General features: G+C 42.6%; 1 protein-coding gene across 2 annotated transcripts in view; it reads left to right on the forward strand.

Annotated features, from left to right (window-relative positions):
- Positions 1–21,624, forward strand: part of kiaa0825 (KIAA0825 ortholog) — a 127,619-nt gene that overhangs the window by 53,119 nt on the left and 52,876 nt on the right. For both annotated transcript variants that reach the window (XR_003692593.1, XM_028578533.1), the window contains exon 22: positions 1,406–1,500. Coding sequence is in view for 1 of the 2 variants with exons in the window: in XM_028578533.1 (XP_028434334.1) it covers positions 1,406–1,500 (95 nt within the window). In the remaining variant the exon portion in view is untranslated. The remainder of the gene's footprint in view (positions 1–1,405; positions 1,501–21,624) is intronic.

The raw sequence follows: 21,624 nt of genomic DNA on the forward strand, positions 1-21,624 counted from the left end.
AAGTGATTATTGGAGCTTCTTCATGTCTTTAGACTTTGTACTGTGTGGGTGTACTTGTGATGTGCAGGGCGGTGTCGTTTCAACTTCCTCCCAAGGCCAGAAGCTTAATGTTGAAGGTTAGGAGCTGTTTGAGTCTCTAGTGAACTCGATACTGTGGCAATCTCTGAAGTTGTCAGGTCTTTCTGGGGCTCGGCTTTCCTATTCTCCATAGGTCGCTGCCTTTTCCAAGCAGGAAGAAAAGAACACTGAAAAGATGAGAGAAGTTTTTTTTTCATAAAAGAATGAGTAATGTTGAAGGAGAGTGCAGTCTTAAAGTGCACTTCTTTGGGCTTTGAACCGTATACCCTTTTACCCCCAAACTTATCCCCAGGAGTGCTACCGTGATGTTCAGTTAATTGTTAGATTTTCTTCTACATAAAGGGGATACGTTGGCTACAGGTAGTTTTAGCTCAGAGTTGTAGAGTAGAGTAGAGTTGTCAGCTTCCCCCTCCCTCATTTCTCCCCGACTATCAAGGGAAATAGCGCTGATATCACACAAAACAATCAACAAAAGCTAGTATTTCCTCAAGACAGACTTTTGTGTGTCTTTTTACTTTTTAAAATGGATTAGATGTATTTATACACACATTACATCCCTTGCAATGTAGCTGTGTTGCCGCTATTGTTTTTTTCAAGAACAGACACGTTTTAATCCTAAGACTTGGCCTGTTTTCGGCTTATCACAGGAGGCTGCATAGCTTTGCATAGAAACACCCTATTAAGAGAATGATTAAAATGCCTTCTCCGCTTCAGGTGCCTGTGTTGTTTATCAAATAAAATGGAGGGGGGGGGGGGCGAAGTTACATCCATCAATCACCTATGAGAAAGGAGCAGAGGGGGGATGAATGGATGGAGAGAACGAGTGGAGTTCTCCTCCTTTTGTCAATAAAACTCAGCCTGGAGTTAAGAGTGACATTTTGGCAATCAAAGCAATCTGATTTTTATTTGCTTTCCCAATATGGTGCTAGTGCCAAGTGTGTGTGCGTTTACGAAAAAGAGAGAGCAAGAAAGAGCAAGAGATGGAGAGAGAGAGAGAGAGAGAGAGAGAAGGAGGGGGGTTGGCGGGGTGCCATTGAAGATGGTAAGAAAAAGAGCAGAGCAGTCGCAAGAGTAACGACTCCCTCCCAAAATTGATTTATCTTTCTATAAATGATGGCTACATCCCCCCAAATGGATTTATAAATTAATTGCTGTCTTATTGGAATAAAAACCTTCTTGTGCGGACATGATTGATCGCCTGGTGTCTGTAGCCTGTGCTGGGGACCCCCCTCCTCCTTTGTTAGTGGGTCCCAGCTGGAGCGGTAATGCACTGATGGTATTAACCCTGATTAATAACTAACAATACGCTATCCTCATACATCAACAGAGTGCAGTGGTGGACTGGGCATGGGACTGGCCGAGGCTGCTGCCAGCCTATCGGGGCATGAGTCAGGTCACCTTCACAACTCTGCTGGCCAACAGGTAAAACACTACTTTCACTTGTTACATTTACACGTGTTGCGTATGCAGCGGTGTGTGCACGCACGCAAACGCAAGTGCGAGTGAGTTTTCCTGTTGTTTTATTATGATCCTCACAGGTGTTTTTGTTTTTGAGCAGTCTTTTCATGAAATAAAAGCCCCGCTCCACAGAGGCTTGAGCTGCATCAGTCGTGCCTTTACCTGCACAAAATGAGCTGTTCACTTGAGACTCCGGAGGCAAGTTTCCCTTCCCTTTTTGACTTAGCTTCGGCATAAGCTCCAGTCACTGGGGATCGTATAGCCTAGCTGCTCTTCATCAGAGGTTCAAACGTCCGCTTTGTTCAAAGGCCAATGGCTCCTGTGGCTTCCGCAATGGAGGCTGAGCTATGGAAAGAACTCTTTGGAAAAGGATATGGGAGTGCTATAATATGATGTGCGTGTTGAATCATGGGATACTATTTTTTGTCAATGCACATGTGTGGCTGACTGTCTGCATGGACAAAATGTTTGCAGATTTTGGTAATTGAGGTATGCTTGCTTTTGCGGTACTTTCCAGGCCTTGAAATAACCAGAAATGTTGTTGGAGATGGAAAGCGAGTGGCTAGCTCAGATCTTAGTGTCACCTAATTGAAGAGTTTTTTCACTCAAGTCCCCCCCCCACCCCCCCTCTCCTGTTCTGCTCTACAATGGGCATACATATTTATGCAGGTATGTGACACATATTAGATGGCAATACTTCAGGCTGTTCCCAGTTCTCCATTCGCAGCTGTCACGCTGCCAGCTACCAGGGAGCCATGGGGCTACTGCACCTTGTCTCCACGCCTAGGCCCAATCCATTCTAAATCACCGCCATTGTAACACACACACACACACCTTTCTAACAAAGGGCAAGCTCTGCATCTGCCAAGGACACAGGTCTAATAAGGGTGAAGTAAGCAGCTCTGTGCTGTGACGAGCTTTGTCGCCTTCATGCCTATCCCCACCCCCCCCCCCCCCCCACACACACACACACACACACATATACACACTCCATTATTCCTCCCCTTATATGCTGCTTTGTTGCATGTTAAAACAGATACTGTCATTGCTTGACTGAGCCAAATTAGTGTTGGGACATACATGAATTACGTGGATATGAAGTCAGATAGGAGGAAAGAGAGAAAAAAGAGGAGATTGGATGCAATTTGTGATTGTGAGTGACAGAGAGAGAGAGAGAGAGAGAGCTGTCAACACTGACAAGCCACCAAAAACTATGAGGAAGGATGGGAGTGGGAGGGGGTAAAGGTTATATAATTCACCCTAATCTCACAGTATCAAAGTGTCTGAGATTCTGCCATTTGCCTCATTAGCCTCTCTTTGTTGGGCCAGAAGAGCAGATTTCATGGAGGATTTGGAGAATGGCTTTGGATCTGCCTGAGACTCTCGCACAGAGCAGGAAGTTAGTTTCACGGCTGGCGACATGTAAGCTGTCAAAGTTTTCCTCAGATCCATCTCGGACTCAAAAAATATCTCTCAAGCTGTAGAAGACCATTCACGGGATAAGCGCACTGATGTCAGATCCACTGATCCATTTGTTAGTGCAGATAAGGATAATGCTTTCTGCATAACCGCAGACCGAAGTGCCCTCGGCTGTTTTCACAGAGGCTTTGCAACAATTACTCTTTTACTCCCTCCAGTTGTTGGATACAATCTTACACACTTGACAATGTAAATAGTAATAACACGGTCTCCTAGTGTATGGAAACACCTATCACTGTGACCTTGTGATGTTCTCTATTTTCGGTCTTGTGAGTTTTAGTCTCCTTGAATGACTTCCCTTTTCTGTACACAGCCAATTTTTTTTTTCTGCTCCCTTGACTGTGAGTTAGCAGTGTGGCCCATTGGCCTCCTATATATTGTTACAGTGGCAGGACAGTTATTGTGCCCAGGGTTTATATCACATTCTAATGGAGCAAGGCTATGAGTTAAGGGCGGTAGGCTTTTACACCAGGGCTGTTAAATCACTGTTCAGATGACTTCATTAGCAGAGCAGGACACATGCTGAGACACTTGCGCCTATACACACACAAACACCCACACACACATACACTTTCATCCTGCTACCTTGACGGTGTAGCTAGACAGGAGGGATTTATACAAGTGTGTGTGTCCTTCTTTGTCACCTGTCACTTTAGCTCCCTCAGTGCGATGGCTCATCCATCATCTGCAGATTGAGCTTTTCAGCACAAACCAGACTGATTAATACTACCCCAGGACCCCCAGGGTTGACTGGCTGACCTGGCTTCCTGGCAAGCTGGAAGTTTGAATGGAAAGATGGATGATTTGTGGATGGGCTAACTTTTTAACCTGCTTATTTGCTGGCTAATTGGCTGACTAACTGGTGGACTGCTTTGGTTACTGACTGGTTGGTGCAATGGATGTAAAAAGGCAGTTTAGGTGGATTAATGACAAGCTGAAAGGTGTTTTAACTGAATGGCTAGGAGTTTGACTCGATAGAATGGCAGTTTTCAAAAATTCATTCATGGATAGATGATGGACTGACTGACTGACTGACTGAAAGGATAGCTGGTTGACTGAAAGCCAGACTCAGGCTCCCAGAATCTGTAATTGCAATCTTTTATTCCTTAAAATTTCCATAGAAATCTATCTATAAATTGCAGGAACGTCTTTCTGTCTGTCTGTCTGTCTGTGTGTGTGTGTGTGTGTGTGTGTGTGTGTGTGTGTGTGTGTGTGTGTGTGTGTGTGTGTGTGTGTGTGTGTGTGTGTGTGTGTGTGTGTGTGTGTGTATGTGTGTATATGTGTGTTATGCGCATATCTCTCAAACTTGACAGGTGTCTTGCTACGGGCACGAGTAAGTGCAGTGCAAAGTTTGACGTTGTTTGGATTAGAAATGCAAAAGATATCGTTAAATATATAGGTAAAAGAAGCACACATTGGCTTTTGCCGCTCTAACCGCTGGCCACTCCCCCTCTCACACTGACTGAGCACTTAACCTGTTTGAGTCGCGACTCACTCGGATCTTTCACCCGACTCTTTAAATTAACTCATGAGTCGCTCATACTACACGAGACATCTCTCTCTCTCTCTCTCTCTCTCTCTCTCTCTCTCTCTCTCTGCTCACACACACACACACACACAAAGGTTCTGGTGGTTGATGAACGCAGATATGTGCTGTTTAGCGCTCATAACGGGCCGGGTGGGTAGCGCACTGCCATGAGTCCATGACGCTAATGTCTGATTACTCCACATTTTCATTGTGATATTTTGTGATTACATTCTGAATCTGCAACGTTCTCTGTCAGGTAAATCAATAACTTTGTAGTAGGGTATAAAGGGGAGTTGCATTTGAAGTGGTTTGGGGTCCTTTTTGGGGTAGGCTACAATTTGATTTGATGAATTCTACAAGCAGCAATACCACAGGCCAAGCACATTTTCAACGGGCACTGCACTAGTACTTTTAATTAGTTTTTGTTTCGGGTTTTCTCTTGTCCTTGCCTCTTACACATTTGTGTTTATAACCACATCTTAATTACTTTAACACCATCTTTCTAACATGAAATCATGTCCGCCAATACACTATGATTAATGCTTTTGTACAGTTGACTTATGAAAGAGGCATACTGCAGAAATACCACATCATACAGTATTCAATAATCAAAGTGGGTAGACCTCAATAGGACTACAGGATGGCTTTGTATTAACCATCCTGATGCATATTCACTCAGTTCCTTATTGGTATTAGCAGCAAGGTTCTTTTATGAAATGCCAAAGTCAATTACATTACTTTCAGGTTAAATATGTGCTTAATCTTTCACCTTGAACAAATTGCGCACCAAGGGTTTTGTGTTAATTGACGTGATCTACAGATTGAATAGTGTCCACATTGCCTCTCCTTTTGACTTCAAAACTACAAGCCGTCATTTATTGTAAAAGCATGGAGTCAAAGAGCAAAGTGATTCAACTGATACAGAATAGTTTCTCTTCAGCTAGTGATCTATGGATAACTCATCTGTTTGGTACTTGGTTACCCTTTGAAATCCTCTATTCTTTGGGCAACACTTGTCTTTCTGTCACAGCAAACTTTTCTACAGAGCAGTGAAAAGCAACATAACCCCTATGTAGGTTGTAATTGATGGCAGCAATGCTGGCCTTCTTATTTTAACTCTCATTGTGTTACAAGGACTTCATAAACCATAGTCTTTTCTGTCATTTTTCTTTTCCATTGCAAGGAAAATGAAGCAAATCTCTGAGAAAAGTATGGAGTATTGCCACAGACGAAAGTCAGATTTTAACCGTCATCTGCCAAGGTGACTTTTTGAGACACCTTCCTTGTTTCCGTATGTCAGAAAAGGTCCTCTGACCTGGTTGATAAGGGGTAGCCGAGTATGAGAGATGAAGCTTGATGTGTCACAGGGCGGCTCCTCCACTCCATCATAAGGATCTAATATCATCCAAGGACATTCATGCTTAAATCTACAACGCTGGTCCATTGCTCCAGGTACAGTTTCCTAAAATCATGGGACAACAGACTCATACATTGGCCAGTAAACAGTGAATGATGGGCCAACAGTTAAAGCTACATTGTGTAAGAATTTCTCCCATCTAGCAGTTAAATTGTATATGACAACCAACTGAATATTACTTTCTAGCCCCCCCAATTCCGAGTGCGTTTAAACTCCTATGGTGGCCTAACCCAAAATTAGCGATGACTTCGTCTATGAGTGTTCCTTCCAGTGTAATAATAGTTTTACGTTATTATGGTACATTTCATTGTTAACATCAGCTATCAGGTTCCCAAACATATGCAAGCTAATGTTAGTAAAGTATCAGTACTACCGATATTCTGTATATTGTACGAGATTAATAGTGTAAGGCAATGTTTATGGCGTAGGAGAGAAGCAACGTAGGTTTGTGTTTTTAATATATTTCTCTGTGCAGTATGAATAATGTCAATGAAACTGAAATTAGCTCTTAGTATCTCCATGTTTCACACGCAGCTGTTCTAGCTCTAGCTAGTCTGTTACAACTGCATGACGTGTAGGGTTGGGCATCGAAAACCGATTCCTACTCTGAATCGTTTCAAAAATTACGATTCCATCGGAATCGTTTCTTTATTGGAATCGGTTGGAATCATTTGGAGGATTTGGTTTCAAATCTGATCATGGATTCCAAATTTATCATGCGCAAGTTTTGGTTTCCGTAGAGGCCAGGCGCTTGTTGTGTTGCAGCCTTAGAGCACAGTAAGCGGTGCTCTAGTGTGGCTTTATTTTACGTTGAAAAAGCCCTGTAAAACTGCAAACCACCATTGAATCAAAATAAAACTTTCCTCTTATATGTGAAATCAGCATGTGACCCGTTTCAACTCCACCCCTCAAAGAATTGGAATCGAGAATCGATAAGAACCGGAATTGAAAGGAAGAATCGGAATTGGAATCAGAATCGTTAAAATCCAAATGATGAGTTGTCTGCCAGGGAAATTACGACAAATATGATTATATTTTTTTCATCATTGACGCGAGGAAAAGTATCCTAGATGTCGTTCTAGCGTTATGTACAACCATGCTATAGTTAGCCAAGCAACTATAAAACTTAGAATTTACACAAATAGGCAGAATTACCTGTCAAGAAGAAAGCAGGCAACTTCGGTGTCCCTTTTAAAATCCTTGCTCCTTATGAGCTCTTTCCATCTTGGAAAAGCCACTCCAATATTAACTTTGGTTTTGTTGCTTTGCCTGTCGCGTTGTCGTATTAATTCTCTTAAATCTCTCTTATTCTCCGTTACAGAATAGGCGCAATCCTCCATTTTCAACAGGCTTTCAAATCTGCCGGCAGTCGCAAGTAATCTTCTCCTCCTCCCTGGCATTCGTTACAGTCAGTGCCACTGAGTGAAAAGCACGAAAGGCGGAGGCATGTCCCTCTTTGGCTAATGTATTTTAACATGACATTCCAGCGAGTCGCTCGTATGTATTCTGAATGATTCTGAATGGCAGATTCTACACGTACGAGAATACTTTGATTAGTTGGTGGAAGTAATTACACTTGAATGAGCACATATTTGTGAAAGAACAAAGTTTTTTTTTGCTAAGAATTAACTCGAAAAATTACACAATGGAGCTTTAAGTTAAAGTTAGATATGCTGTGGCTTGTGCTAGTTTTACAGCTAACGTTCAGAGTAAGCACTTGTCGTCACGATTTTATTTCACACATTGACAGTAAGAGAGTACTAGCAGCATTGACCCATAGATTTGGTAGCTTAAGCTACACTGTAACTACTGAACACTAAAGCATTTCCGCTACATTGTCTCATTGTTGCTGTTACCCCTCAGGTCCATAACAATATCAGTTTGTGGAAAAATGCCAGTCTGTGGCATTCTCTTGCTTGAGCGGCTCCTTAAATTGCAGCGATAGACGCTTGTGCTTTCAGGAAGTGGGCAATCGCCATCTGTTCCTGGGCTCTGCCATATGGCGGGCCTTTTTCTCAGGGAATAAAATAAAAACAAATATGTCAGAATGTTCGTCTTCCTCCACGGACGCTGATCAACCTGGGGAGAAGCTGGATCTCAGTGTGTCTGGATTAATAGTCTTACTTTACGCTTTGGGGAATGAGGGAGTGCGTGCTTGTGGTTGGTGGGGTTTTGTTTGTGTGTGTGTGTGTGTGTGTGTGTGTGTGTGTGTGTGTGTGTGTGTGTGTGTGTGTGTGTGTGTGTGTGTGTGTGTGTGTGTGTGTGTGTGTGTGTGTGTGTGCGTGTTAGTGCATGAGCATGCCTGTGTGAGGTTATGCTCACGCATATGCACATTTACGTACCTGGAAATGTTTCTGGAATCATTTATCTGACTTAAAGGGCGATGTTACTGTACCATTTTGAGCAGTTGGTTTCCCTAGTCTTGGAAGCATTAAACAACACAGGAGAACAGAGCTTCAAGGTTAGCCTGAGTGACATTTCATGGCTGATGCTGCCAAAGAAACAAGAAGAAACGCTCTCAAGCCATCATCAGGCTCTCCGTCTTACGAGGCCCGAAATTCAAAAGACTTGTCACTTTTGAAAATCAGGAGAGTGTGATGTGTCATTGAGGAAGGGCTTCTTTCTTCTCTCGTCGATCCCCTTGTGTGTGTCCCCTCCGCTGACTGACAGCTAGGGATGGGAGTTTGTGTTGGTGGAGACAGAATACATCTTTTGTCTGCTTGGTTATACATGGTGTGTTTTGTCTTCGCTACCCCTGGACAGCACTGACACATTGAGGTTTTCATTAGCCGTAAGCAGGTGGCAGAGGAGAGGGATGAGCTTGTGCACACAAGTCTGTTTCCAAGCCTGTCTGGGTGCGTACGCATCTGCACTGCACCAACTTGTATACTGTATGCATATCATGGACGGTGTACATGTGTCTGCCTGCATGTGTGTGAACGTTCCCTCTTATATTTCAGTGTGTATGATATTTGGAGGTTTGCTCCAAAGGCGAATAAATCAGTGATGCCTGGGATAAGGCCGTGGCCCCTCCTCAAACTGCACAGACAAGCTGAGAGGCTCATTAATCAAACGGCCAGTCACAGATGTGATGGCTTCCACACAAACCGCCAGCAGACTGTGAAAGTCACATCCAACAGAGTCAACTGTCAGCCAGGCAGGCAGGCAGGCAGGCAGGCAGGCAGGCCGGACGCACTTTTCCTCCCTCCCTCCCCCCTCCCCTCTCCCTTGCTCTCTCTTTTTCCCCTCTGTTGTATTTATCTCTCGGTCTCCCTTTACCTCCTCTCACCTCCAGCGTGATGCCTCGGTGTGATACATCTGAAATATTTGTCTTGTCCATCTAAAAACGATCTGCAGGGTGGAGGCAAATCTATCTTCTCAGAGAGTGGTCATGGTCAAACCATTGTAGAGACAAGAGACATCAGTCATTACTGCACATTGCTCTGTTCTCTGTGGTTACCGAAGACTGTACTTTGTGGTGCAATACAGTTGAACGATATCTTTTTCTCCAACCTCGGCTATCCAGATTCTCTTGTAACATAAATAAATCCTAATTCGTTATCCTGTGAAGTCGTTAAGGCAATGATTTTGCGTTGCTCAAGCTTTGGAATATATTTGAATTAACTTTAAATAATGGATATGAAAGGCACGTCAATACATACTGTTCACTGTGTCCAGCTCTAAATGTACAGTATATGGATGCTGACACAGTAAGAACGTTTTCACCTGTCACTTCTACTGTACAGACCATTCAGCAGTACATGTGGGAGTTAAATGTGCATGCCTCCATGTAAATGCAGTCATGTGTAAATGAGTTTTCCCATCTCTTTCTGGTTATTATACCACATATCATATTCTAACCATTTTACTGCTGCAATCTCCACTCCCAAAGGCTTTGAATTGGTTAGAATTGTTAACACTACTACAATACAATAATATGACTGTTCATTGACAGGATTGTCGGTGCATAGTGCTTATGCCACAAGGCAAGCTTCTCAACAGGATTATCTGGTTATCCCTCGTGTATTGTGAACTTTCTGCAGTTTTATCTGACCTCTTTTTCACACACATTGTGATTTCTGATACTTTCATAACATAAATAGCAACCTCTGTGATTGTTCCAACTTCCAACCATCGCTGGATAAATAGTTGGAGAGACTCTGTAACACCAGAGCTAAATGAAAATACCACTTAATCTACTGCAAAGCCCTCCAAGGATGGAGGGATATGCCGGATGGAACAGGGACAAAACAAAGCCACCCGTTCCTGGTTAAAAATGGCAAGTCCCAAGGCTGCCCAAATACACTGGGGTATTTTAGTGGTACAAATATATAGATGGTGCTCCACACCGCAATAGAAAGCTATGCTTTTGTCTTCAGTATGTGTAACGGTGGTGGAAGGGAGGAATTTCTGTTGTTGTGATGCCAGCATTGTGCAGTTAAAGCCTCACAAAGCTAAACTACTCTTGCAAGATCACTTGTTACTACACAGACCTTATAGCAGCTATTTAAACCAGGATTTTATAAATATGAAATGAGCTATGATGTAGCAACTTTATGGCCTGTTTTCCCCAACAACAGCTTTTTTCTCAGGGTGCAAATCAGAATTAAGAAGCTAATGACAACCCAGCAAGTGGCATGTTTGTCTGATCATGTGTTGAAGTTAGAGTGAAGAGTGAATTGAAATATCTGTCTATCAAATCGTGTACAGCCTACTGAAAATGATGTGTGCTTCAAGAAAATGCCGAACGAGCCTTGCCACGTTGGGTGAAATTGTGGGCCCTTGTACAGTAGTACTAATATCTACTACTATCTAAAAATGTACTGCAATACCTCGGCAAACACAAAAACGTTCACTCAGATGCTTTGCTAACTTACCACCCATGTCACCTTCATGCATTGTATTGCTACACCTGACTTTGGAAACTTTGTAGAAAATTTGCTTAGAAATTTTAAATAAGTCCACTGGGTATTTGTTTTTGTTAGCTCCGTCCGAAATATAATTAGATATTTTGCCCCTGGAACCAGTTTTGTCAACCAGTTAAGATGGACTGGGACTCAGTTCAAGACACGGTGGACTGTTTGACGCTGTTGCCATGTTTCCTGCTGATTTACTGAGTTGACTTTTTTAGCTGACTGAAGCAGTGCATTGTCAAGAGCCAGACTGTGACCGTCTGTTCCAGTCCATCATTTCCTTACTATTCTATTCCATGTCCCATCTTTATTCAGACCCTCTGGAGGTTACACTGAGTTAGGTTTCTGGCTATAGAATGTTTTAATGTTTGATGAGTGTATTCAAGGATTATACTGTAAACTCAATGAATTGAAAAAAACCAGAATAGTTTTGTTTACTGAGTCAATACTGCAGTCAGGAAAAGCTGTGCTGCATATCAATCATACAGTAATAGTGGTGTTAAAATGGCTAATGACTGAATGAGTAATAGTAGTTTAACACATACAAATAAATGGTAGTGTATTTGTATATTTGTGTGTGCTGACGTGCCACTGTAGCATAGGAGTTGGAGAGATCATCCCTTTTCCAAAAAAGTGTACGATTTTAATTTGGTTTCTGGCAAATTGTTCGGCCTCTCTATACTTCTTCAGTGTAAGTCACTCTCAAAAAGGGCATCAGCTAAAATGCCTCAGACATGTCTGTGTGTGTGTGTGTGTGTGAACGTGTGTGACGGCAAGGGTTTGTTTTGGTGGTACATCACGAGGTTGTATCCTGTCGCCAGGCTCATTAGCCCGTCGGCAGCGCCCAGGCTGCCCCAGCCAATCGCTGCTTTCTGTGCGTCTCTGCCATTTGCATGTGGTCCAGGAAGAGATAATTAGAGGGATCTCTGCCTGTCACTGTTAATCTGGGACTTAGTGAAGGGCTGTGACGCCGACATGCTGATGGACTGACACACACATGTCTACACACAGTGTGTGCCGTCGTACTGGTGTACACACATTGGCATCCGATACACACATGCACAAATGGCAAGAACAAGCACACTACCTGCACACACACATACAGGGAAACACACACAAACACATGCAAACATATTTTTGTCACCTTTTTTTCCCGCTAAAACTGCAGCATATTACAATAAAATAATTCAGAGCTGCTTGTCCATTGGTATGTGACTGATAGCATGTTGACTCAGTGGCTGTTTACACCAGTTGTACTATGCTGTTGACACAGGTTTTAGATCCCTGTTCAGATAGACTGTGAGCTTGTTGCTTCCCAAACAGGCAGAATGCTCGGTAAGCCTTTTGAACAAGCCCAGCTGTCAGGCCTATATACTTACACGCACACAAACACACAAACACACGCACACACACACACACACACACACACACACACACACACACACACACACACACACACACACACACACACACACACACACATTGATATGCACACATCATGTCACACATGTGCTGATGCACTGGCACATCCCCAGCCACACACATGCCGAAAACACACAAACTGACTCACACGTCGCTGATTGGCAGACCTCCTGTTTTCTCATAATTCCGACTGATTTATCCAATCAATCTCACTTGGAGGGCTGCTAAAGCGTTGAGTAATATTAAGAGTAGAACATGCGACAATTAAAACATCCTTCAGGTAATTACAGAGCTGGTTTAGCAGCAAACAACTGAAGCATTTTATACATTCAGCATGTTGCCTGTGTGTTTTATTTGTACTTGTTTGATAGTTAATCGGAGGAAATGAGGTCCATCTGTGAATTTTACCGACTGTCGTGTATTATGTAAAATATCATATCATTAGGCTGAATGTGTCTATGCAAATATGACTCTGTTCACCTACTGTAATTGAATATCAGAGACAGTGTCTCAGCCTGTACAAGAAAATCCTATGTAAAAAACTGTATAGATGTTCTTGTCACTGCAAAGCCTATTTTCCACCCAAATGACAGCTAGTCCTTTTTGCACTCTGTGGGACTGTTTAATGGTGCATGTTGAGAGAGATGGTGAGCACCGTTGCTGACCTCATCCGTCCTGCTCTGTGACCCTGTGTCACCACTGATGACACATAATAGTTGCCACTTGACTTTAGGGGCTTTTTAAGTGCCAAGAGTGCCCGAGACCCTGGATTCATATTCTAATGTGGTCATCTTTGTACTCTGAGCCGCCACCTTTTGTCCAGGAGCTCTCTCTATACTTGTTTCCACTTTTTCTTTGCCTTTCTTCATCACTCTCTTTCTCTTTCTTTGTCTTGTCTCACAGACAAATGCACACATGCAATCACACACACACACACACACACACACACTTAGACCTACTCATACACGCTTTCGCTGAATTGAAATAGCCTGTCCCGCCCTCCTGCCCCTGTGCCATTACAGGTAAGCACAGAGGTGCACTTGTCTTGACAAATCTACAGACAGCCAGAGCGAACACTCCAGCTGGGGTCAACCCTCTGTTTTTATCCTCTCCTCTCCTCTCCTCTCCTCTCCTCTCCTCTCCCTCCTCTCCTCTCCTCTCCTATCCTCTCCCTCCTCTCCTCTCCCTCCTCTCCTCTCCTTATCCGTTCCTGCTTTTACATGTCTTCCCTACCGATACCCCTGAAGATAGAAGATTGAAGAGAGTTTGCATATTGATTCCTATCAATTAGAATTGATTTCTCAATTCTGATGTCTTGATTTCTCAATTCTGATGTCTTGATTTCTCAATTCTGATGTCTTGATTTCTCAATTCTAATTTGAGCGTACTGTATTATTTGAGTCAGCAGAAGATTTAGACCGCCATTTGACATACCGGTACTGTAAATTGCAAGGTATTTTGTGAGAAGAATGTAACACTCTCTATCTTACCATGTTTAAGATGAGTGGCAACAGCTGGATGAACCAGCATTAGCAAACAGGTCTGTCTGCCTATGACGGGGCTAATAAGAACCATAGCATTCTTGCGCCACGCTGCAAAAAAATGCTTTGTCATGTCAAACTGACTTCCTGTCCTGCATTGTATTGTTTCCACCTAGCATTTACTGTACATTTTGCTGTATCACTACTGTTTCATGCAATGCTTAGGGACACTTTTCAATGCAACAGGAGCCGCCCTAAGCAGATTAAAAAAAATGCATTGATGCATGTGGAATCTATGACATAGATAGAAGCACAGTAAGTTCAAACTTCATTTTCAAGAACCCAAAAGCCCATTCTAAACAAATCCCCAGTGATAATTTCTATCATAGTTGTTGATGCCCAACCTTAATTATAAGGCATGTGGTGACCAGGTAGGCTCTTTATCAGTGGCAAATGGTAAGTGTGTGCTTGCACTCTCCCTTCCCCTTGCCTCCCACTCTCTGTCTCCCCACCTTTGTGGATTTTTACTCTGTTTCTTTCAACTCTTTCTCCTTTTACCTGCTCTGGCTCCCCCTCTCTCCTATCTTCTCAGAGAAACCATCGTGGGTCATGCTTTTCTGAGTCTTTGATCATTGAGTAGTCTTTCAGCATGTTGACTACAAGGCCTCTCACCTCCCCAGTGGTTGTTTCAAAAGAGGGGGCACACTTATCTGGCTTCTATGATGTTAATGGTTGAAAGCATCTGCTGATGTTGAAAGCGTGCGCGTGTGTGTGTGTGTCCACTCAGACATGATGAAAGACTCTGTTATAGCACTGGGTTGTGATCGTGTTGCAGCTATAGCTATAGCTATGTTCAGAGTTGGTTGATAAGCAAGGCATTCTTACGCACTGTGCTGTATTTGACGGATAACAATTACACGGTAATCATTTTTGGGAGGAAACATTTTTTTTACATGGTTTTTAAACAGCTTAAGAGGTTGGAATTTAGATCTCGTACTACCCCGAGCATTTCATCCATATCTATTTGTTCAGTTATTGCATGGAAAACTTCCTTCACTCTGCTTTAATGGGTTTGTCCTCAGGGCACAAACTCTGGTTCAAATAGAAAAGGTCTTTTTTTCGTCAGTCTTTACACCTCATGTGTGTAGGTTGGGTGTCTGAGAGTTTTGCTGCTCCACCCAACTGCAGAATTCTCCTCTTTGTAAGATGCAGGGGATGGCCTTGATGTGACAGCTTGCGATGTTAGCCCAAGTTGTTTTTGACAGAAGACAAAGTAAAAGGGAAGAAGGGAAAGAAAAAAAAATTTAAACATGAAGGGGAAGCTTTGGAATTTTTCCTCTGAGGTGAATTGCCTTTGCAGGAATCAATTCTTTCGCTCCTTCATTTCTTTAAGAAAACAAATATCTTTGTTTTCCTCTGTATTGCTTTGTCATGACTGTTAAGAACAGTCTGTTTGATTGAATTTGCCACTGGAGACATTTAGTGATCTTGATGGATTCTTTGGATGCAGGACGTAGGCTTGCTGGAAGCATCTTTTTTAGATGTTTTTTCTTCTCTCCTTGTGACATTACGGAAACAGGTCTACCCTTTACAGCAGACTGAACGGTGAGTGGTATTATTTGACATATTGTACTACTACATGCCAGTCTACAAGAATGCCAATGACAATCATAGGAAAGGACATTTAGATTACTGTCGAGCCTCCCTGTCCTGTCTCTTCCTATCTGGCCTCCTATCACTCCATCTGTTTTGTAATCTGTCTTCTATTCATCTTGAGTTTGACTTGTAATGATGAAGAGCTGGTCAGAGGGGTATTAGAGCATCCGCGTGTGTGTGAATGGATGGGTCTTGTGGGCCTGGTATGTGTGTGTATGCGTGTGTGTCCAGTATCTCTGCCCTCATTGAGTCAGAATGTGACCCTTGGGCTGTACCTTGCAATCAGTCAGCCTGCCTAGCCCACCTGTCTGAGTGTTCCTCCTCCAGCCCTTTGAAAGAGCCCTTCTTATCACAGTGTGGTAGACCTTCTCTCTGCCCCTCACTGTTCTCAAGGTTAGCCTCACTCTGCGGCCTTTCCGTTTCCACTCTCCTTTCATATGCACCTTACTGGTATCCATCCACTCCCTGCTATTACACAGTCTCATAAAGTAGTCTGGATGGTGGAGGTTTTAGCTCTTCCCCTCAAGGTGAGCCTCCCAGTGCTCTTCATATAGCCTGCCAGTAGCTCTCGATCCAGTACTTACGCACATCTGACAAAGGAGTGGAAGTTTATAGGTGGCTCGGCTCCCTCCTCCCTCGCATCCTCACTTTCTCTCAAGGTGAGTCTCTTCCTACTCTCGTCTTTTCTGTTTCTCTTCTCCATCCGTCGTCACACACTCTCACGCACACCCCTGCGTGCATGCGCACGCGCACGCACACGCGCGCACACACACACACACACACACACACACACACACACACACACACACACACACACACACACACACACACACACACACTCTTGGATCTTTAAAAAAAAACATCAGTGTAAGTGAAAGTTGGGCCACACTACCATCTCTTTTTCTCTTGTTCTGTCTTGGAAGGCCTTCCCACCTCCGCCCGACAGTATCTGTAGGGTCTGTAGTTTTGATGGCCACATGCCTGGTGGAGAGGTCAAGATGCCTGCAGAAATCTCATTGCCTGCCAACAGTAAAGATGTTTCAAGAAGCTCTTCCTATATGTACACCATATAGCTCTTCCTATATGTCCATATTTATCGTAGTGTATGTGATGTGCATCTGTGCATTACTGGGACTACCCACGTTAGAATCCTTGCCAAAGAAATTTGTAACAATGGATACAAATAGTCCTTCTTAAGTTATGAATGTCAGGTGCATGTTTCGGTTGAAAGTTTGTCTTTCCCGGGTGTAGTTATTGCTATGGATTTTTGGAAAACAAATCTGAATGTTTTTGAATAGTTGTGAAGATATGTGAAGCACTTGCGGTAAAAAAGAAAAGAAGGCAGGCAGCTAAATCTTAGTGCTCGATTGCAAATGAAAGAGATTGGGAGTGAGGCATTTTTAGGGGGTGAAAATATACTGCTGCAGCATAGAAGCAGAGTTCAGATGGTTGCAGCAGGACCAATTGGGCTCATGTCTTTCACATCTGAGAAGAAACATATCATCATAGTATTACGACATAGTCGCATATTTTTTCACATCTCTTGTTGCGTTCTTGTCAACCCTGACTCCATGAAATATTTTGTGTATATACTACTACTGTTATTTGTTTTGCCTATTACATTTTAAGTAAAACATAATGGCTGCCTAAAAATGTTTGTCAAGCGATGGAAATTAACTCTTATAGTCCATACATCTTGTAGGGTGGATGTGGTGGATGGTGAACATACAAAGCACAGGACTTTAACTCAGGAGACAGGAGTTCTCATCCTGAGTCTCATGTTGTTACATTTAGGCAACAAAAGCACTTTGGTTAAGGTTAGGTGAAGATCGTGCTTATGTGAGCACCTGTGCCCCATGTACAGAGGCTCAATCCTTGCCGCAGCAGCCATGAGTTTAATTCCAACTTGCGGCCCTTTGCTGCATTTCATTCAACCTTTCTCTCCCCTTTCATGTCTTCAGCTGTCCTATCAAATAAAGGGGCAAGCATAAATAAATTTGATGGAAAAATTATTCATTGCTATTTTTGTATATATCTAGAGTAAAATGACACAGATCATGCATTTTTTCCAAAATATGACCTTTATTTTCTAAGTTACACTCTGTATCTCCCGAGATACATTTCCCATTTAGGGTAACATTTTGCAATGTATTCTTTTTTATTATAGTTCATATGACAACTTTTAAAACATTTCATGAACAATTAATTAGCTACATTTTTTCATGTTATCCATACAACATTAGAAAAATTGGAAAAAAATGAACTTTTTCTCCCAAGGTGCATTGCCTATGTAGGATATACATTTAACATTTCATAACTTTTTAAACAGTTCATGTGCCGATTTTTAAAACACCTTTTTCCTGTTTTCTTTTTTTAATTCTACCATCTTCCCTGTGGTGCCCCACACCAGATATATTCTATGGGCAATGGAAGCTGAGAAAACAGTCGCGAGCATTTTGTCCAGTGACCAGGCAAAGCCTCACTTTGCACTTCTGACACATGATGGATGTCTGCCCATCCTGGCACATCCTGCATCGGCCTTTCACTGACAGGATAGGGAAGTGGTCAATCCTGTCATACCTCATATCATCCACTGGCCTGGGAACCTTTGGCTGTTTGATCACTTTTTCTGGCGTATTGTCTTCATTTCCTTTGGATGGCCGTCCCCTTTCTTCTGCTTTTCAAGGTAGATGAGTCCCCTGGCAGCATCCAGCCTAAAGTCCTTCAGACACTGGTGTTTCTGACCAAGGGCTGCTGCATCACGCCGGTGGAGGAGCCATGCGTTATTGACAGCAATGTCAACTATCTGCCAAAATATGCCCATGTACCACCGATGGGACTTTGCTGGAGTGCGATACAGGGCAATCATCATATCTGCCAAATCCACTCCTCCCATATGAGTATTGTATTCAGACACAATCTTGGGGCATGGCACACTTATCTTTCTCTTCTCCTCTTTAGAGTAGCGTCTCACTTGGCCAACAGGGTTGACAGACGCTCACCAAAGTGACTGTTTTGTTGTCGGCCCATTTGACCACAGCCAGCTTTGCATCGTTGTCAACACGAAAGTCGAAGCTGCCTCTTCCTCTTCGTAGGAGGTCTCGATCTTCTTCTACGCTGCAACCCATCAAGCGGTTCTTTTCGAATAGTGCCCAAACTTGAGGCCCATAGAATCTTTAAGATGTGTTACCAATCTCAACGATGTGAAAAAATTGTCAAAGTAGACAACGCAGTCGGAGGGGTTTCTGATGGTTTTGCACAACTGCAGGACAACATTTGCACCTAACCCAAACTCTTTGCCTTGAGTTTGATTAGAACCATCAAATGTAGACTTCCCTGTATAGACCATGAAGTCATACACAAATCCAGACACACCAGCGCGGACAAAGATCTTGATACCCCATTTTTTGGGTTTACTGGGTAGATACTGCCGCAGACTTCCAGCTTTTTTTCCTTTGTAAGGAACCATCATTTCATCAATTGAGAACTGGTTCTCACTCTCCATTTCCATGCACTTGCTCCTCATGTGGTCCAGTACAGGCCTTATTTTCACAAGGCGATCTTCACTGGACTCAGAGCTCATGTTGTCTTGAAAGTGGAGCATCCTGGATAAACATTTGTACCTCTTGAGTGGCATGACATCTGCTACTTTCTCATATCTTGTATCTGTTGCCCAGTAGTTTTCCATTGCAGGCATTTTCACTACACCCACGATCAGCTTCATTCCAATGAAAGCCTTGATTTCAGACACATTAGTGTTGATGCTGCATCCAATGAGCTGACAGGAATACAAGTTTGTCTGCTGAGCAATGACTTCAAAGATGTCCTTGTCGAAGAATTTGGAGAAGTACATTAGTGGAGTGGAGAGCTCGTCTGGTGCAGTGAAGCAGCTTTGTGTAGCAGTGGACTGGTGCTCAAACTCAGTTTTTCTCCAACTATTGAACAGGAAAAATTATATCAATCAACAATCAACATGTGTGTGTTTAAGAGTGTGTGTATTTGTGTGTGAGTGTGTGTGTGTGTGTTTGTGTGTGTGTAAAATAGAGAAAGTATTGGGAAGGGGGGTTCCTTCCCTCTTCCCTCCACTCATTTACTAACACATCACCATAACACACATCATGTGGACATACACAGATAGAATATGTACAGCAAAACCACTAGATCTTTCACATAACAATTTGAAATACTCCTCTAATCATTACCTAAACATATTCCCTCGTTTATTCTGGTTTGCTTGTTTATTCTGTTTTGCTCCTTCCTCGGCCTCATCACTAGAGCTGCCATTCAAATTGTCACTGCTGCTGCTGTCATCCTCACACTGTCCCTCTGTAGGCCTATACAGCTCATCTTCCTCGACTTCCTCACTGGATCCCTCCTCTGAATCTGATGAACCATCAAGTGGCAAAACTACAGACTTCACCTCTCTCTTTCTTGTACTGTAGAAACTGCTGACAGAAATTCCCTGAAAACATGTGTACATGTTGAATTCATCAATAATACACATTTGAGAGTAAAATAAAAAAGGAATCAATGTTGCAGACCTTTATCCTATTCAATATCTCTAGAGAACAGGCCTCAAAACATAAATATATCTGTGAGTGATCAGCCCTGTTAAATACCCTTATATGGGCAATGTATCCCCCAGGATACAGGCATTCAATGCTTGATAATGAAAGTTGTGAGAAGATTATTTAAGAAATATCCACAAGAACATGTAAAACTATCCGTAAAAAACTATTTTCTAAAACAAAATCACTCTAAAATATCACAATCGTGAAAAATATAAAAACACTTACCTCATGGCCAGTGTCTTTGTCCACGTATGCTGCCATTTTGGATTTTGATACAAATGTTTGGAATGTTGGCATAAAGTCACATTACCTGATTACATGACCCATCACCCCATCAGTGTTTCTCATCAACTGCAACCACATAATGCCCCTCCCCCCATAGCCCCTCCCCCTACAGCCTGTTAAATGACTGTATCCCCCAAGATACAGAAACTCTTTAAGGGTTAAAAAAAAAACATCATGCTACGCTTTACGTGTACAGTCTTGCGCGTGAAGTCACTGTTAACTTTTTCAGTATCAAATCAAGCGTATGATTTCTCCCTAACATTAACCAAGTGCTATGAGTTCTTAAACATGTGACGTCTAGCTTACCCAGTAGAGTGTGCGCTCCATGTAGGCTGAGTCCTTGGCAGCGACCGCGGGTTCAAATCCTACCTGTAGCCCTTTGCTGCATGTCGTCCTCCCTCTCTCTCCTCTTTCAAGCTATCCTGTCCAATAAAGGGCTGCAAAAGCCCCAAAAAATCTTAAAAAATAACAAAAACATGAAAAAAATTTTGAATCATGCTTTAGGTGCTATGAGCAAGAGCAGCTGTTGGAGGGAAAACTAATTCAAAGTGCATTGTCAGTGAACATTTGAAGATACGTTCAATTTGTCAGATACTGTAAGTTCATTAGCACAATTTTCTCATTATGTTGATAATATGTATGTGTGTATTATTACATCCAAAAAGGAAATGTTTTTCCGTTAACCATTAACATTTTCAAAATGTGTTCTGGTATGGCCAAAGAAGAAATAATAATAATAATAAAAAATTTTAGGACACAAACATGCAATTTGACATACAGTAACAGGCCTGGATTCTGTTGGCACATCACTTCCTCTTGAGGTGGTTGCGTCCATGCAGTGGGAGGCCAGTGTGGGATGATATCTGTCTCTCTGTATCTGTATCACTGAGAGCAGATATGGCTGATATCTGTCATCTCAGCATCTCAGACTTGACAGCACCGATCATAATCAGTCCCCCTACGGCTCTCCCTCCTGCTATCTGTTTTTCTCTGTATCACAACCTGACCCGTATATATATATATATATATATATATATATATATATATATATATATATATATATATATATATATATACCAGGTGTATCTGTATTTTTCTGTTGTTAAGTGTTGCACCTTACTCTTCATATCTTAACACACGCCTCTCTTTCTTACACTCTTCCACGCAGTAATGGTGCACTCAGGGAATATGCACTATATGTTAAGGGAGTTAGTGTTGGGAGTGTCTCTGCTGTTATTTCTGTACAGGGTTGTGTGTGTGTGTGTGTTTGTTTGTACGTGTATGTGGGTAGGTGGGTGTGTGTGTCAGAGAGCATTTACAAAGGGATCAGTCCTGG

This window comes from Perca flavescens, chromosome 5, assembly GCF_004354835.1.
Source record: "Perca flavescens isolate YP-PL-M2 chromosome 5, PFLA_1.0, whole genome shotgun sequence".
Lineage (NCBI taxonomy): Eukaryota > Metazoa > Chordata > Actinopteri > Perciformes > Percidae > Perca > Perca flavescens.